The 16988-nt window shown below is 37.6% G+C and overlaps 1 protein-coding gene across 2 annotated transcripts in view; it reads right to left on the bottom strand.

Annotated features, from left to right (window-relative positions):
* CPNE4 (copine 4) overlaps nucleotides 1-16988 on the bottom strand; it is a 225490-nt gene that overhangs the window by 35433 nt on the left and 173069 nt on the right. For both annotated transcript variants that reach the window (XM_050315604.1, XM_050315595.1), the window contains 3 exons: nucleotides 10178-10264; nucleotides 9528-9587; nucleotides 4010-4143 (listed from right to left, as the gene is read on the bottom strand). In XM_050315604.1, coding sequence (XP_050171561.1) covers nucleotides 4010-4143; nucleotides 9528-9587; nucleotides 10178-10264 — 281 coding nt within the window. The remainder of the gene's footprint in view (nucleotides 1-4009; nucleotides 4144-9527; nucleotides 9588-10177; nucleotides 10265-16988) is intronic.

Below are 16988 nucleotides of genomic sequence, written 5' to 3'. Positions count from 1 at the left end.
TGTATTTACAAAGAGGTAGGTCAGGTCCTGACTTGCAGTCAGGGTGTGGTCAGACTTTATGCTGCAACACAGGGGAAAAGAAGTGGTCCCTGATGCCCCATTTTAGTCACAGGCTTCTCTGGCTTACAGAACAGTGTTGTTCCGTGCTGAGCAGGGGACAGTTTTATGATACAAATGAAAAGTACGTGGGGAAGCACTGCCATTGAGAACAGGACACATTCAAAAATTATTATTATGTAACTTGAAGAGTTTTATGTCTTCTATACGATTTTGATCACAGTTCTTTTATTTTAACTGATGAATGAGTTTGCTTTTCCTCATATCTGTGTATTCAACCAGTAAAGATGCATGGCATCTACTTTTTGAAAACAGCATTATCCTGAAGGGGCCTCCACCAGGCTCCAAAACAAATGGCCAAAACCATTGTTCAGAGTTGTTGAAGGTTAGAAGCTCCAAGCCAGCACAAAGAGCTAGGTGTAACTTCATCTGCCTTAAGTACACTTGCTAACTCATTGCTCAAAACATGTAGAGTGAATATATGCATATTTAGTACTGATCAACTGATTTTTCAGGATCCTGGCTAATCTGATATTCCTGGTCATCATATATAATTTATTTTGACTTCTGATCCAGAGAACTCAATACAGAAATTACAGAGGTAAAAAATAAATATGAAATGATCCTTTAAATGTTAAATACTTCAGTGCCCCATCATTTTCATAATTTTCACCTGTTTCTATATGCTAGAAAATGGTGGAGTAGACTTGCACAATTTGAAGGTAAAATTATACCAGGGATGTAATCTTTATTATAAAAGAAAGCTTCTGAAGATGTTTAAACAGAAAAAGTATATTTTTCACTTATTGCTTTGTAAGGTCATGTTTAAACATTCATGAGTCATTTATCTTAAAATAAATTCTCCTCCATGGAGCTGTCTGGTTATTTTACCAAATATTTTCAATAATAAGTTTTTAATGTGTTTTCCCTTTTCCAGTATTTCTAACTACATGTTAGAACCTCATTTCTTAAAACTAACGCATGCTTCTCCTTCCATAATGATCCCTTGCTGCTGTTGCTTAGCCACGGATTGTATCACCTAGATACTTCATCTTCTCTTTTATGAAAAATGTTGTTATAGTCTGAAACAATTCCACTGTATAGATAAAGTATTAAGTATTTTGTGCAGGTGAATAGCTCTTCCATTTCCCATACCATTATCAGATTGGCCTATTCCTATAGGACTGCAGCATTTCCACAGTCAGGATATAATCAACGTCTCTTTGTCATTCTCTGAATGTTGCTGATAAAAGAATGAATCTTATTCCTTCATGCTTAACTATGCAAAACAGTGCTATTCATTTAACTGTTTCAGGAATCTCTGAACCATACGGATAAACGGGCTTTTGGATGAGCAGGGTTTATTCCACTGTATCAAGGGATGTGAGACAGCACTTAATTTGGAGCATTAATTGCTTACAGATACATTATGTTGGGCTGATATGTACAGAAAAATAAATTGTGAGAAGACTTGGCTTGATCGACAGAACCAACTAGATTATATAAAGAGAAAATATGCATTTTGAGTATTGAGTCTTGAGTATTACTTGCCAATCCAATTCCTCCCAAAATCAATACAAATAAATTAAATGTTTCTAATCAAAGAAGTACTTTAATTAATAACCACAGACAACTTTTTTTTTTTTTTTCCCAAATTTAAAAAAGCAGTCTGATGGTATATAAGTAGTAAAAGTACTGAAGTACTTAACACTCTACAGCTGTGCTATTGGAATGCAAAAAGCATTTCAAACAACAGATTTTACTTCATTCAATTCTTCGTTCATTTGATTCAAATATATTAATCCTGAGACCCAGTGAATACCACTCCATTTTCCTTGGTTTGGATCGAAATCAGTCAATTACACCTATCTGAGATAACTGATGGTTACAAACCATAAAACTTCAGGTAAGAGAGCTGCCATCTGTGTGGTCTTATATTTTAATCTTACTAAAAACATGCCACGTCATGCAACTGATGACACTCTGGCTCTAAACAGCCCTTAGGTTAAGCAAGTCCTTCTCTTTTCACCTCTGGCTGATCTTAATCTGGAAACAGAAATTTTGCTCCATTATTTGAAGCACAATTGGACTCACTAGAGCAATTATGGATCTGTGCCACATTTCAGATTTTTACTGATATTTTCATATTTTTTTGTAATTGCATATACCAAAGATTTGCTTTGTAGATCATATGTGTCATACATCTTAAGGCTGCCACTCAACACTATAAAGTCCAATAAAGAACGTGTAGATCATTTGGTGTGAAGGTCTGCTCCTCTTAATTTCTTTCCTTCTTTTGAAAAATTTTAAGTTCTCATTTCCAATTTGCTGGATTCAAAATGTGCAAGTATAAAGAAAAGGTCCTTACTTGAAATTTTGATCGGAAAGCACTGACCACATTGAATCACCCAGTCCTTGGGAACATGTTTATAGTGTCACAACTTGAGGACTTTAACAGGTGAAACACATGCCAGAAAGGTGACATTTCCCCGGAGAAAGAACTTCTGACAATTGTTCAGCCCTAGTCCACAGCTCATACAACCTCAGCTGTGCTGATTAGCATCAATAGGCATTTTCTGTGGCACAATAGAACAGAATGATGCTGATGATTTCATTTAAAAATGACTGGCTATTTTTTTTTTTTTTTACTGATTGAAATATATTGAGAGAAGAATCCTGATTTGGGGTTAATATTTCTGTATAGCAAGGACCATGCCACTTAACTATTAACTAAAAAATACACCTTAAGTGATAAAATTAAAAATTCTCTGTGAATAAACCAGCCCATTTTATTCTTTGCTCTTTTTTGAAGTATATTAATCTCTGAATTATTGCTAATAAATTCCTGGATAGTTACTGGGGAATTATCAGCTCACTTACAATAAAATATTAATTTTCTCACACTTATTGCCTAAGTTTGACCACCAAGCTCTCACAGAAATTGTATCATGGTAGTATTTTCCTTATTATTCTTTGAGAAGACATCTCATTACCATGCAAATGGAAGTGCCTTTGAGCAGACTAATTGGTATATGTGACATGTACCATGCAAACCACAGTCTGAAGTCACTCCACAATTTATACAGAAAGCATAACTGAATTTTGACTGCAAATATCATTGTTTTCTTGAGATCTGGTATTTACATATAGCAAAGTGGTGGGTGGATATCTGTTACATGTGCAAAGATTAGAAAGAATAGTTGTGTAAGATACTGTGTCTCACCACCAAAGAAAGAACATTGAAGGAAATGCACTTGGTAATTAGATTAATAATGGGTAATTAATTTGATAGAAGCAGGCAGCCTATTTGAAAGCAACAGAAGTATATAATGTAATCAAAGCATATTTGGTCCAATTCCCTGCATTTGTTTATTTATTTAAAGGCATGTTGTGTACACACATTATCATTACCTTTTAATATTTATTTTAGAAGAGAGTGCAATATTGAACAGGCCAAGAGAACACTGAAAAAGACCATGTGTTTACTTCTAAGAATAGACATAGTATGTAAGCAGTTTAGGCAACTACAAATTCAGTTTCAGACACAACTCAGGAACACTGTTCTGTAGGATGGGATACAAACAGACTACCAAGTGTATCAGAAAGGATGCTGCCAGCATCTGTGAAACAGGCTTCGAGTTGTTGAACTTGAACCACACAGACACAGAAAAATCCACTCAAACATGTAATTTTAGCATGTGAATACAAACCTGAACCTTAACACACAAATCAGTCAAACCGCCAAGAACTGTGCCTTTCTTTATCATGAAGCTAATCTAAACCCACTGTCACTCTCAAAAGCAGGTTAAGCTTGGCTAATCTTTCTGATGTGCAGTCATTCTTCTTAAGTGCCTAAACATGGAGCTTCTGCAGCCAGCCACAGGCAGTCATTGATTTCACACTGCGAAAACATTTTCTAAAGACAGCTCTATAATCAAATGTGGTTATTTACCTGTCATAGTCTTGGCAAATCTCCCCAACAGCTACCAGTGCTTTCAAATACTCGTTGGGTTGATAGGGGTGGATGTAGTGCAGTGAGCAGCTGTTCCTAGGATCACCATTTGATGCAGTGAAATCTATAGCTACCTGGAAAAGAAGAAAAGTCAATGTCTTGCAAAGCTCTTCTGAGCACATCCACATCAACCACATATCTTCATCAGAAACAGTTTGCTGTAGAGTCTGCAGCCTTAAAGCAAAGGTCATTTTACAGCGAACTTAATCAAATTTGAATTAGGATAGTACTGATAAATATATTTAGAAGCAAACGACAGTTTATAAAATAAGAGCTAATAAAACTAAAGTGGCATAATTAGGAAAAAAATTACCTGCATTGCTATTCTGTGAGGGAAAATATGTTCTAATACAAATGAATCAAATTAACCATCTCTAGGTTCTCATACTTAATTAAATTATTCCAGCTCAGGTGATGTTCAGTACATAAAAGCTTTGTGGCAAAAATGTCCCTAGAGAGTTAAGAGTCTTACTAAAACCATAAATTAAAACTATAATTAGGGACATTTCTTAGCTATTTTAATCCTTACTGTGGCTGTAGTAGTAGATATTGCCTGTCTCGTATTTTTTGTCTTCAAAACATCTAAGCATTAAATAATTAACCCTCCCAATTTCACAGTTGATAGCAAGCTTAAATGTGAGCTGCAATGTAAAAACAAAGCTTGAATCCTGCACAGATTTTTTTTGTCGTTATTGAAAATGCTTAAAGAAGATTGTGGGAAGTTGTCAATGTAAAAGCAAATATTAATGAATCGTCTTAAATTTCATTTCTCCCTTTTAAAATGCTCTTTATACTTCTCACTGAAGATGTACTCTGGCATGCATTTTCCTGTGATATGACCGTCATGGATCAGAAAGTCCCCTGATGAATTTGTGATGCTGCTTCACAGGAATTCTTAAAATGAGCAACAAGAATTCCAAAGTGTCTCATAGAGGGAGTAAATTTACAAAACTGCCTTGTGATTTTTTTCCAATAACCTATTCCTCTAAAAAACCCATTACACCTGAATATTCAATAGACAAAGGCACAGAGTTCAGTTTTCAGTTTTACAGTGCAGCTGAAAGGTAAGAAAGGGTCTTGCTGAAGCCTGCAAAAAGAACTCTGAAGGCCCAGTTTGCCTTTGCAAATGTGCAGCTTCCCCAGCTGCAGCCTCTGCTTAGAACAGGGAACACTATTTTATGCAGCTCTACAATGAAAATGAAACATGACGTTTTCATGCTCCCTTGAAAAAATTACACAGTCCTCCTGAAACTTATTTTTTGTAGCTAAAAAGTAAAAAGGAAATATCATAGTAGGTCAACCCAACGTGGTTTTTCCCCAGTAGTTTCTGACTTTTCACCTCTATCATCTCTGAAGAAACTGGCCTCTAGGTAGCCTGGAAATCCCTTTGTTGCCTTGATCAACTATGAATCCCCAGCACCTCACCACATTCAATCAGGAGAGATGAGCTTTTTGGCTTGCAAATAAACTACTCTTTCACCAGTGCTGTCTACTCACTGTTCACTCACTGAAGCACTGAGTTTGTTTGCCACAGGGATTTTTTTCCAAAAATGATAGCTTGCTTTAACTTGAATAAATCAATGGGAAACCTCTCACGCCTTCACTTGTAAGTGTACATAACTTAAAACACTACGTGGACATAATTGAGGAAGAAAGAAATAACAGTGGTTTGTGAAACCCAAGGTAAATCCAGGGATGTTTGTATGGACTAGCTTAGTTTTGGGATACTTATTTGTTAAAAATCTTAGTCAAGGTATGCATGTTTTCTTAAAAATATGTGTATTTTCTCTAATACTAATTCAACCTTAATTTTGATTATAAAAGGTGCAACAAATGTCATTGTATGATAAAAGAAACAAAGGGTATTCCTGTAAAATTGTTAAAAGCATGGGTTTTTACTGATAATCTCAGAATGCTAAAACACATTAACAAGACTTGAGTGATACATCAAACAAAACTGGACAAGTCTTCCTTCATGGCTGTTAGCCATGGCTAAATGCTTTGGAAATGGAAATAAGAGCACAGTGTAAGAATCAGGAGTGGCTTTCAAAAAAGGCCTGTGGCTAGTGTTTAGGAAAGAAAAAACACTTCCTAGAACAAGCTTCCTTTTGGAAATGGTCATTGCAAGTAGAGGTCTGCTGATAAGTAAAAAAAAAAAATCCTTATTTCCTCTAATGAAGTATTTATGAATATTTATTCTTGGATGCAGTGTGTTTGAATTTGACTCCGAATCTGGCTCCCAAGGAGAGGACTTATAAGACAGACAACTGCTGCTGTAACTTGCCACAGTGCCAAAATAACAATGCAGAGCTCTGCTCTTTTAGCGTTACCCAAGAGTACCAAGGTCTTGTGTAAATTCATAAGATAAGGATTTGTAAAATAAGTTAGCATATCACAGAAGTTACGTTAATCTTACAACTGAACTTATCTTTCGGACAGCAAAATAGGAATCTTTCTTACAGTGCGTACATTTGATTTTTATCAGTGTATCTTTAATGTATCAGTTCCAACGTACCAGTCATCTTCCCACTGCTAAATAAGAGCATAACTGTTTGGGTTTTTTTCCCTCAGCCTTGTAAAAGGGTGATTTTCATTACACTGAAAACATCCCACATAGCTGGGACCTCCTGCTAGATCTGTCAGCAACAAATCAGCTTGCCCAGTACCTTGACCTGCCTGAGAGAGCATCTGTCCAATCTATCTTTCTATTACAGTTCCTTTTATGCATGCTACACATCCTTTCTGCTGTATTTCCCAAAGTGATGAAAATCTCTTCTGACTACAGTCCCATTTGCACTGCCAGCTTCTGAACATTTCTTCTGCAGTAGGGAACACTGTCTGATAAGAGATAAGGGGTTTGGCAATAAGCAGGGCATAAAAATAGAGAACTGGAATCAGCACTATTGATCTCTATAGATGAAAGCTTCTTAATAACTGGTTTTAAAGTAAACGAAAAGTTTACTTTCTTTTTTCAGAGACATTCTTGCTAACTACAAACTACAATAGATGTACAAAGTATCCCAAGAACACACAGCATGATGTTACCAAAGCTTTCATTATTGCCTTAAATTACCAGGTACATCATACTACAGCTTTTTATTCTTAAATGTGTGCTTAGCATCCCAGTTTCCCTCCCTCAGTAAGGGCCCTTTCAAATCACAGTTGTATCGTGCTGCCTGCACACAGCATGAGCTCAACAGAAATGTCATTAATATTAAGACAATGACAACAACAATACATGTACCAGGAGAGTTTCAAACAATCCCAGATCCATTCTGGCTAAAAAAAGGAAAAAAAAAGAAATCTGGGAAAGTAAAAGGAATAGGTCTCCTCTATTCCAGTGGTCTGAATTAATCAGATTAGGGCTATGTGAAAAGGAGATTATATGATGTGTACAGAAAGCAAGGGAGCATGGAATATCTCTCCTGTAGGCTGCACCCTTTTGCTTCAGTGACCACGGGAGAGCCTCTGATACATTTCTGGAAACAGCAACAGATCTCACAACCAGTCATTTTTGACTGGTGCAATCATGATGAGGACTGACACAGGAGGAAGGAAAATATGCAGAGAATCAGCTTGTGATGATCTTTAGGTAGAACCACTCGGTTATGCATGTAGAGATCTATAGGCAGAGAGATGTCACAGTGGCTTCCCTGAGTCTGTATAACTTGAAAATTGATAGTGGTAAGTTTCCAACAATACTGTAGCTGGTGGATTTACCACTGAGAGCAACAGTAATGCAGGGATCTCTGTGGTTCACAGTATAATGAACCTTTCATGTTTCCTTTATGCCCTCACTGCCCACCCTTGCAGATGAGTTTACCTAAGTTTCCTATTACCAATTATTTTGTTTCATTTCAGTAAAATGAAATACAGAAAAATATAGTAGAAGCAATACTATCCACTTTATCCCATTTACCCCACCACTTTTAAACTTGTGGTTCACAGCCTACTAATAGGAAACCTGTGACAAGCACGTAAAAGGTAAGCAAATTGCCACAACCCTCCAGTGCACTAAGAACTTGCTCTTCCACTGGAAAACATTTAGAAGGAATCAAAAAGAGTTTGAAAAGCACAGTTGTAACTTAACAATATGTAAATCCCTAGACACTTTCTAATGGTTGAAGTGCTCCTGGCTTGAGCTAGAATTGTGGGAAATGCATATTATATCTTTGCATGTGCCTAAGTACGTGTTCTGATTAGAAAAGGCTTTCAAATACAACTTGAAGACATAAAAGTCTTTCTGCTAATGACCTTGAACACATTTGATGACTGAGATCTTCCAGTCATATTTTTAGGGAGGAATTGCCAGGAAAGACAAATTAAAGGGATTTCCATGGACTGGCAAGTTTCAGATTTGGTGGAGAAATTCACATTGCAGGCATGTAGGGATAAAAGAAGAAGCAGCTGGGTAAGGCAGGGAGGCAATTACACAGGATGTTTTACTTGAGAGAAGACAACTAAAAGATCTTTGTCCACTACAGTAGGTATCTCCTTCAAAACCAGAGTCCTCAGTTCTGAGTGTAATCCAATGAGTCTGTGATATGTAGGGGCAAAGTACATGTTTTACACCCCAAAAAGCTGACCCGTAAGCAAGAAGACAATCCAGTACAATACCTGCTGCTGTTGCTGGAACTTTCTGTTGGGAAAAAATAATAATAAAAAAATCTGTCTTTTTTTCTTTTTCCAAATCTTTTTGGAAAATGAAGACTTGTCTGGAAAAAGTGAAATGGAACATTTCAGGAGCATCCGGTGTCTGATACTTGATTAGTGGGAGCAGAAACAAGGCAGGATGCTACAGGAAAATGAAAGATCTCCTGAAGAAGAATATAACCTTGCTGCAATAGACTTTAGCCCTGTAGCTGATATGAGTTAGAAGTCACATAAACCAGACTGCAACTCAGCCACAATCTGTATTTCTATGCTATGGGAAATACTGATATATTAATTATATTTGCTATATTCAAAATTAAAAAATAATTTAAAAAAAACCCCACACAGCATTAAATGTTTCTCAAAATTATTAAGTGGAAATGCAAAATATTGTATTTCTGTTTCTGAAGAGCTCTGCAAATCCTGTTTCTTGAACTCAACAGCTTCTGATTTGCTCTAAATTACTACTGTGTCCCCCTGAAGAGCTATCTTACTGCTGGTAAGTAAGCTGATTTCATAGCTGAGATGAAACACCAGCATTTACCCCAAGCTGACAGAGGGAGGCCCCTGGCTGGACTGTCTCTCTGCATGTGATTTTCTGTACGGCACCATTTGAGGGAAAACAATTTGCTTTAATGGACGACTAATTCTGGGAAGGAAGACTGACCCTTAATACATTGTGCAAGAAGACCTTAATAACTTACTAAGGACTGGCATGTAAGAATGGTTTCTCCATGAAAGTAATGAAGTGGTATCTAAGGGGATTCCGTTTCTTTAAAAGAAATTAGAGAAGTAAGACACTTACTGTAAACTGTATTTGGCAGCCTCCCATGATATAATCTAAGAAAGAATGCATCTTGTGGATCTGCAGACAAGAAAGCAAGATATTCAACTTAGCTGTGTACTGATAAAACACCAGAGAGTTGCCTGAAAAAACAATAAATTGGAAGGATGAGAGGGACCAACTGAAAAATAAGTTAAAGGAAGAAATCGTTAAATACAGTTTGAGACAGAAACAAAAGTATAAACAGAGAAAATATTAAAATTCTAAAGAAAGGAAAATTTACATAAAAAGTAAAAGTAAGTTCTTCTTTTCAGTAGGTATTCAGTGGAAATTTTGATGTTGATTAAGGAGGAACAAGAGCAATTTTGTAGATATGATAGAAGGACTAAAAGGGAAACACACAAAGTTGTCAAGTCTTTAGGGGCAAGAGTTTAGTACTGCCTTCTCCATTGCACAACAGCAGAGATAGGACAAAAGAAATGAAACAGGAGAACTAGAGACAGTCAGCTTACTTTTGAGATTCAAGTCCTTGCTTTTACTTTTTGTAGGGGATCAGTTTCCATTGTTATCCTACAGGCATTTCCACTTTGTTTCCACGTTTCCAACCAACATTAAAATATATCATTCAGAGCTTAGTACAGAAAGAGCAAAAGAGTAAAACTTATATTTACCTTGCACTGGTTAAGGATGACAATGCCTGAGTTCTTGTAATTCTTCTTCTTCACTTTATACTTGGGGTTAATACATTCCCATTGGACCTGCGAAAAATGGCAGTCACTCTTCGAAGGAAAATTTATGTACAAATTGAAATAATTAACAAAAATTACACTGTCTGATTTCCACAGTTCATTAAATCATAACAAATAATGGTGCATAGAGAGGAAGAAATGAAAACTATTAACTATGCAGAGAATGATCTTAATAGAAAAACGCCCAAGGCAAATATCAGTCTTTGTGTATATACAGGCAGACATGGCACTAAAAAAGATACATATCTTCTAGTCTTGCAGGTTCAGGTGTTACATAAGCAAGACTGAGGATTTTTTGAAATTATTTAAGAGTAGAAAAAAAGAAGGAACTTAATACAAGTGAAAATACTGCAGGGAGCAACCTGATATATTGTATTAAATACAAAACTGCTGGCACAAGAACACTGGAGTTCTGTATTAAAATCAAGACTGGAGAAATTCTGATTAGTGGTTGTCTTGCTTTCTCTTGCAAGAGAGCATCAGTTTCTCCTGTAAGTCTGATAGCAAAATAAAAGGTTAAGAAAGCCACTAAAAATTGCCCAAAGATGCAGTTAACTAATTACTGATACATTCGAAAATTATCCCTAAGAATATATTAAAATCCCTTCCTGAAAATTTTCTCATGGTTTTATTTACAGATAGTCAGTTTTACAGCAAAATAGTCCTACCTAGTTACTGAAATACATTGTCTTGTTCTCATCGTAACATCTCTCAGGTTCTTAATAATTTCCATTTCAAATGTTCTGCCTTCCTCTGGTTTCAGGTAGATTGATTAGGTTCAAGCTTTCAGACTCTCACCTCTAATGCCTACAATATTATTCATGCCTCCTACTGCAGGATTAAAATGTACATTTGCACGTGCAAGTACCCATTGCCATTTGTACGTACAGATTTTTGTCTGTGTTATTAAATATGGTTAATAGCATTACTATTTTCTTTCAGAGAGGTGTTTTTAAGTGTGGGAAGAAAACATGATGCTGGGTAACATAAAGAACAGAACTTCAAAAGGAACCAGGATGACCTATTATCTAAAAATCCCTATTATGACATTTTGAAATTAAACACATATATGTCTTAAGTGTTATAACGTTTTTCCTATAATGAAAACCTTCGTAAGTGTTACAGTACCTTGTCTATAGTGAAGTTCATGTGATATATCTCAGCAAAGTGATTGAGCATGTAAAACTATTTTAACTTTATGAACAACCCCAGCTATTTCACTGAGCTTCAAACCATTGCCTAACAGTAATTATTTGGATATCTCTGAAGTATTTCAAAGACATAGACAAACATCAAAAAAGAAAAGGAAAAATATATAGCTTTGGAGCAATATGAGACCGTTTCTGCACAGGGAAGGAGGAGTATTTTCGTCACTGTGAACTGGAGACGGGTGACAGAGTGAAGAATGGGAAAAGACAAAAAAACTGTTCCAACTTCAGGAAGCTCATCTGCTTGCTCTCTCAGCTCAATTATTTGCTTTGTGAAACAAATTTTTCAACTGAGAAGACAGGCAGACACAGGGCCCCCATATTCAGGGGAAATCCTCCATAAATACTTTTTCTCTACTCAAGAGAAGCAGTCAGGCTTAAGAAATAAAAGCCCTTCTCTCTAAGGAAGGAGAGTACTCTGTGACACAACATCAGAGTGCAATAAGCTCATATTTAGGAAAGCAATCTGACAGCAAGGCAGAAGCACTGCCCACTCGCATCTTGATACGTTGCTGTCTGGTAAAATGGTTTAACACTCATTTGTCCCCACACTTACTGGAAGAATTCCTACAGAGAAACTGTGCTGTCTGTAAATTATAAATAAACTGTAATATATCAAATAGAAAATGAAAACAGGAGACGGGATTTGTGTTCCTCCCTTTGACACTGAAATACTCTGGAGAGATCTCATTGCTTTCCCCTGAACATTCAAGGTGCACCTCCTTAATTTTAGCATCCTCCAACATGAATGCTTGTTTAAACAAGGCCTGGCCTATATGAAGCCATAAACTACGTGCATAATTTCTCTCACTGGGAAAAAGATTATTTAAGCCTGAAAAACATTATGTTCACGGTATGGGTTTATGGAAGAAGTTTACAATACATAAGGACCAAAGTGGCACAAAACATTACTTCAGGGAAGAAAAAAATCTGTGCCTGTGTCCAGCCTCTAAGGTTCCCTTTGCTAACTGTAAAATGCAATTATGAATGCTCCCCTACCTTGCAATGCATTTTGAGACCTATGGATAACAATTCTCAGCAACTATCTAAAGTTTGTTAAAATATTCTATGTGCAAGTCACTAACACCATTGACTGATGTGGATAATAAAGCAAAGGGAAGTATAGATTGGAAAATTTCTAGAAAGTTGGAAAACAGAAAGAAAGAAAAATTTTGCACCTATTAAATCTGTTGATGATAGTATAAAGAAGGGAAAATAATAGGAGAGGAGGGAGAAGACATCTCCATGTTCATGGACTTAAAAAAGCCAGTAAGACTGTATTACATAAAACTCAAACCTCACTTACCCACCAAGATCCAGTTTTGACCTTGGCAATTCCCACAGTTCAAGCTAACGATGTCCCAAGCATCATTTGAAGGAAATTCCCTTTACAGGTCTTATTATATCTCCAGCTCTTCTAATGAGAACAGAGTTCAGAATACAGCTCTAAGCAGGTAAGTAATATTGAGAAACAATTCTCAAATGTTTTGCTTGCACTGTGGGGCCAACCTCAATTTCCAGTCTGTTCCTACATTCCCAGTATTGATTTGGTATCTGACATTGTTTTTTATTGATTCATTTTTGCTCTTAAATTAAGTTTTCAGTTGAGAGGAAACTAATGCAAGAGTCTGCAATCTGACACTAATGGTAAGTAAACATTGTGAAGTTTGGATTTGTCATTCTGAAAGTCACTTAGCATTTCCTCCAAATGCCTGACAGCTCTGGGCTATTGCAAGCTCCTTTCCTGTCAAACACAGTGAATCTGAAACAGAAAGCAATCTGGTTTTGACCCATCTCTTGTTAATTTAAGTAATGGTGCAAATGTTGGTAATGAAATCCCAAGACTATACTGTGTTGGTGTTTTTCATACACTGAAATTTAAACCACTATGAGGAAAATTTCTGAATATAAGACAAACTGCGTTCAGCTATTCTTTAGAGTCAGTAAAGTAATGCTGATACTCGGAAGGTCCTAATCCTCTTGTGGCTGTGATGATGAGGCACAGATCCCTCAACGGGAGATATTACTCTCTGCAGTGAAAGATGCTGCCTTTCCAAACATCCTTTCTCCTTCTTTTACCAAACCTTCAGAAGAGAAAGAAAAGCAAACAGTGCAAGCACCCATGCCACACACCAGCAAAGGGAAGTGGAGGTGACTAAATTAAGGCAACCATTGTAAAACCGAAATTTGACCACTATGTGTCCACCAATAGCACAAACTACGCAGAGAAAAAACTGAGGGTGTCAGGAGAATTTCATTTACCCTAAGGCAAGAAAAATGACAGAGAACAGTTGCTTTCTTTGGGACACTGTGCTTGTACTGCACATTTGGACACTGGGTAGTCAGTCCTGTGAGGAAAGGGCTAGAGAGCTGTGGGAAAGCTTGGGTTAGCATTGGCATGCTCTCTTGCCTCCCCTGCAATTCTTTTCTCTCTTATTCCTTCCTGTATAGCTGCTGCAACAAATTGCAGAGTTTGTAAATGACAAAGAAGGAACCATGGTCTAATGGATGGGGCAAAATTACCCCAATTGATGGTAGGTAGCATTATAACTCTTTCTGATGCCTTAAGAAAAACAAGTCCCTTTTAAGTGAACTGCATCTCCTCCTGCCTGACAGGCTAGTTCATTCCTGACATCTCTCAAGGCAAGAGGAAAGGTTGATTTTTCTTTCCTCTTTCTGTCCCAGAAATACATCCGCCATGGGAGAAGAGCTGCTTTTAATCATTACCAGAGGTTTCTTCTGGAAACTTGCCCCTGGGGAATGAAGTGAAAATTAAAGTATTTCTTGTTTCTCCAGCCAAGGCCCCCATCCTCACCTGTGCTCCTGAGGCTGTACCATTGGTTGCCTCATCACGGGGATTTGGCAGATGCCTGACATGGCTGCACCCTCCACTGAGGCCTCTGCTGCCCTGTCTGGGGGCAGCAGCAGCTGCTGATATTGCAGACAGCCCTGGGTGAACTTGCTTGTCTCCTGATAAAACTAGGCATGGAATTGTCCGTTGGTGTCAATGAACTCCTTGACCCATTACCAAAGGCTGAAGAGCTACCTGATGCAAAGGCCCTGAGAGAGAGTCAGAGACAGATACCAGGGCAAAGGGGGGAATCCAGTCCAGATCCCCTTGAGACGTCATCCAATCTTGTGCACCTCAGCAGCTCTCCTCACCTCCCTAATAACACCCTGAACTTGTGGGAATGCCAGTGGATATGGGAAGCAGAGCAAAGTTTCTTCCTCCTCTTTCCTTCTGTGTGTGTGCGTATGCACACGCGTCCATTTTTTATGTAATGCAGGAACAGATTTTTCCCTTACATAACTCCCATGCTGCAAGGGGATCCAGGTGATTTCTCTGACTCCCTCTTCCCCCCCCCGTCCCCAGCCCCCTGCAGCCAAATCACTCTGGCTTTATTGCCTCCATTAAAAAAAAAAAAAAAAAGTGACCATTATTTCTCATTAGCAGAGGATTTGTCCTTTCAACTATGATAAGCTTTAATAGTATTTACATTTTTATAATTTCAATCTTTTTCTTGTCTTGTTCAAATATTTTTGATAGATTAATATTAGAATGCCTTATAAAACGGTCACTGTACACATGTATTAAAATACATGTATTATACATATATTTGGAAAAAATCCCAAGCTACGATAAACTCAAAGTATTAGCATTTCATTTAAAAAAAGTCACAGATAGGGATGGACTTATTCTTACTGGGCTTTCTTGCATTAAGATTATGGTGAAGGAATAAATAGTGAAATTTGGAATGGTGGGAAGTGTTAACAGAAGGTTTAAAAATCATAGTATCATTAGGGTTGAGAAAGACCAGCACCGCCAAGTTCACCACTAAACCCTTGTTCATGCGATGACTACTTCAGATGTGCCTTTGAACAACAGGATGTTTGTGGCCATTTTTTATGGTGGTCAGTATGAAAACAGTCTGTGGCAATAAGGTAATTTTTATGGAACAGAAACAAGCACCAAGGTTATTATCCTGAGCATGTCCCTGATCAGAAAGTCTTCTTAAAACAGTGTGAACTAATTTCATCTGTCTCACCAACAAAAGACCAGCAAGTTTTCCCAGAATTCAGTCCTTTCAGTCACAAAGAAGCAACTGACAGACTGAAGGACTCATAATTCAAGATTTGTGAATCTTATCCAGACCCTGCCACATTTAGAAAAGAAATTCATAAACTACTTACGCCAGCCCTGATCAAAAGAAGTGATCAATCATTCAGATAAGGAATCTTCTCTTCTTCCTTCACACAACACTGGTTCAACCACTAGCAAGCTGCCAGTGCTAGATTCTAAGCATTTATCTAAATGATGCCTGGTTTCAAACACACATTCCTGAGAAATCTCATGGTGGAGGCAGGCCAGCAAGCCAACTGTAAATTCATTGGAGGCTGACACTGAAAACTTGGGATAATCAGTACCCAGCCCAGCGATGGAACTAAAGCAGTCTTAGAAGCACCATCACTTCCTGTAAGTAAGCAGGTGACACATATCCATTCTAACCATCTCAAGTGGTTCTGTAGCAGTTGATAGATTGGCTACAAGATAAAAATATCTTTACTTTTGGAGAGGGAGATTGAAGAACGGGTCAGAATGCTCTGTGCTTTCTATAGGATGAACTATGTACAATGAAAAGGAAACTTCAAGATCCTTGTCAACTCCAGAGCTGATGACATGGTGAGGAGTACTAGTAGTTCACAGATGACACACAGTCCTTCCTGCTCCCAGCACAAACTATGGTACTCCCACTCTTACTGCTTAACATGTTTATGACAACTTGTGGTGCTGCTACCAACCAATACAGACGTTGCTGATGGGCAGAGAGGGAGAGCTGTGCCGTTGGTGTAACCTCCTTTAACACTGCACAGATTTACAGCTGATGCTTAAGGAAAGTTCCTGGATCCCCTGTCAGTGATGAGTGTTCTATTCTTTTCAGTTGCCTGGGAAAGTGAAAAACCCTAGTTGACAATGACTAGGGTGTTTTGATTATCTTTTAACAGAACTAGAGCAATGTACTCTAGCTGGCTGTAAAGTCTACTGCATAAAAGAAAATATAACCAGAAGAAGTTTCACTGTGTCTCCTTAGCAACTCAAATAGGGACATCAGACCTGGGGTCTGCTCTCTACACTGGCTTCCACAGCATCTGAGACAAAATTTCATGTTTTGGTTGTCATCTTCAACACTCACTGTTGTGATGCTATGTGAAAGAGTGCTTAATGCCAAGGGCTGAAGGATGTAACTGGCAGTTTTATTTCTCTGCCTGAAAGGAGTACTACATGAAAAGCAGTATCTTCTGGTCTCAGGCTATGAAAAGGTCTCTTCTAGGAACAAAGAACTATGTCTAACCTACTGATTTCCTCAGCCATGTATAATTATGTCTCACCTATGTGGCCTTCCTTATCAGAAATACCTAGCAATACATCCACTTGAAGGTAAAACCCCTTCCTTCTCCTCCGTCATTCCCTCAAGGTTTACTATAACCCCTTTATTCAAAGCAAACACTCCATTGCACTCCATGCT

Source organism: Myiozetetes cayanensis, unplaced genomic scaffold (assembly GCF_022539395.1).
Source record: "Myiozetetes cayanensis isolate MyiCay16 unplaced genomic scaffold, myiCay2020 scf1, whole genome shotgun sequence".
Lineage (NCBI taxonomy): Eukaryota > Metazoa > Chordata > Aves > Passeriformes > Tyrannidae > Myiozetetes > Myiozetetes cayanensis.
The sequence above is the reverse complement of the archived record's forward strand: the minus strand, read 5'-3'. Positions and strand labels throughout refer to the sequence as shown.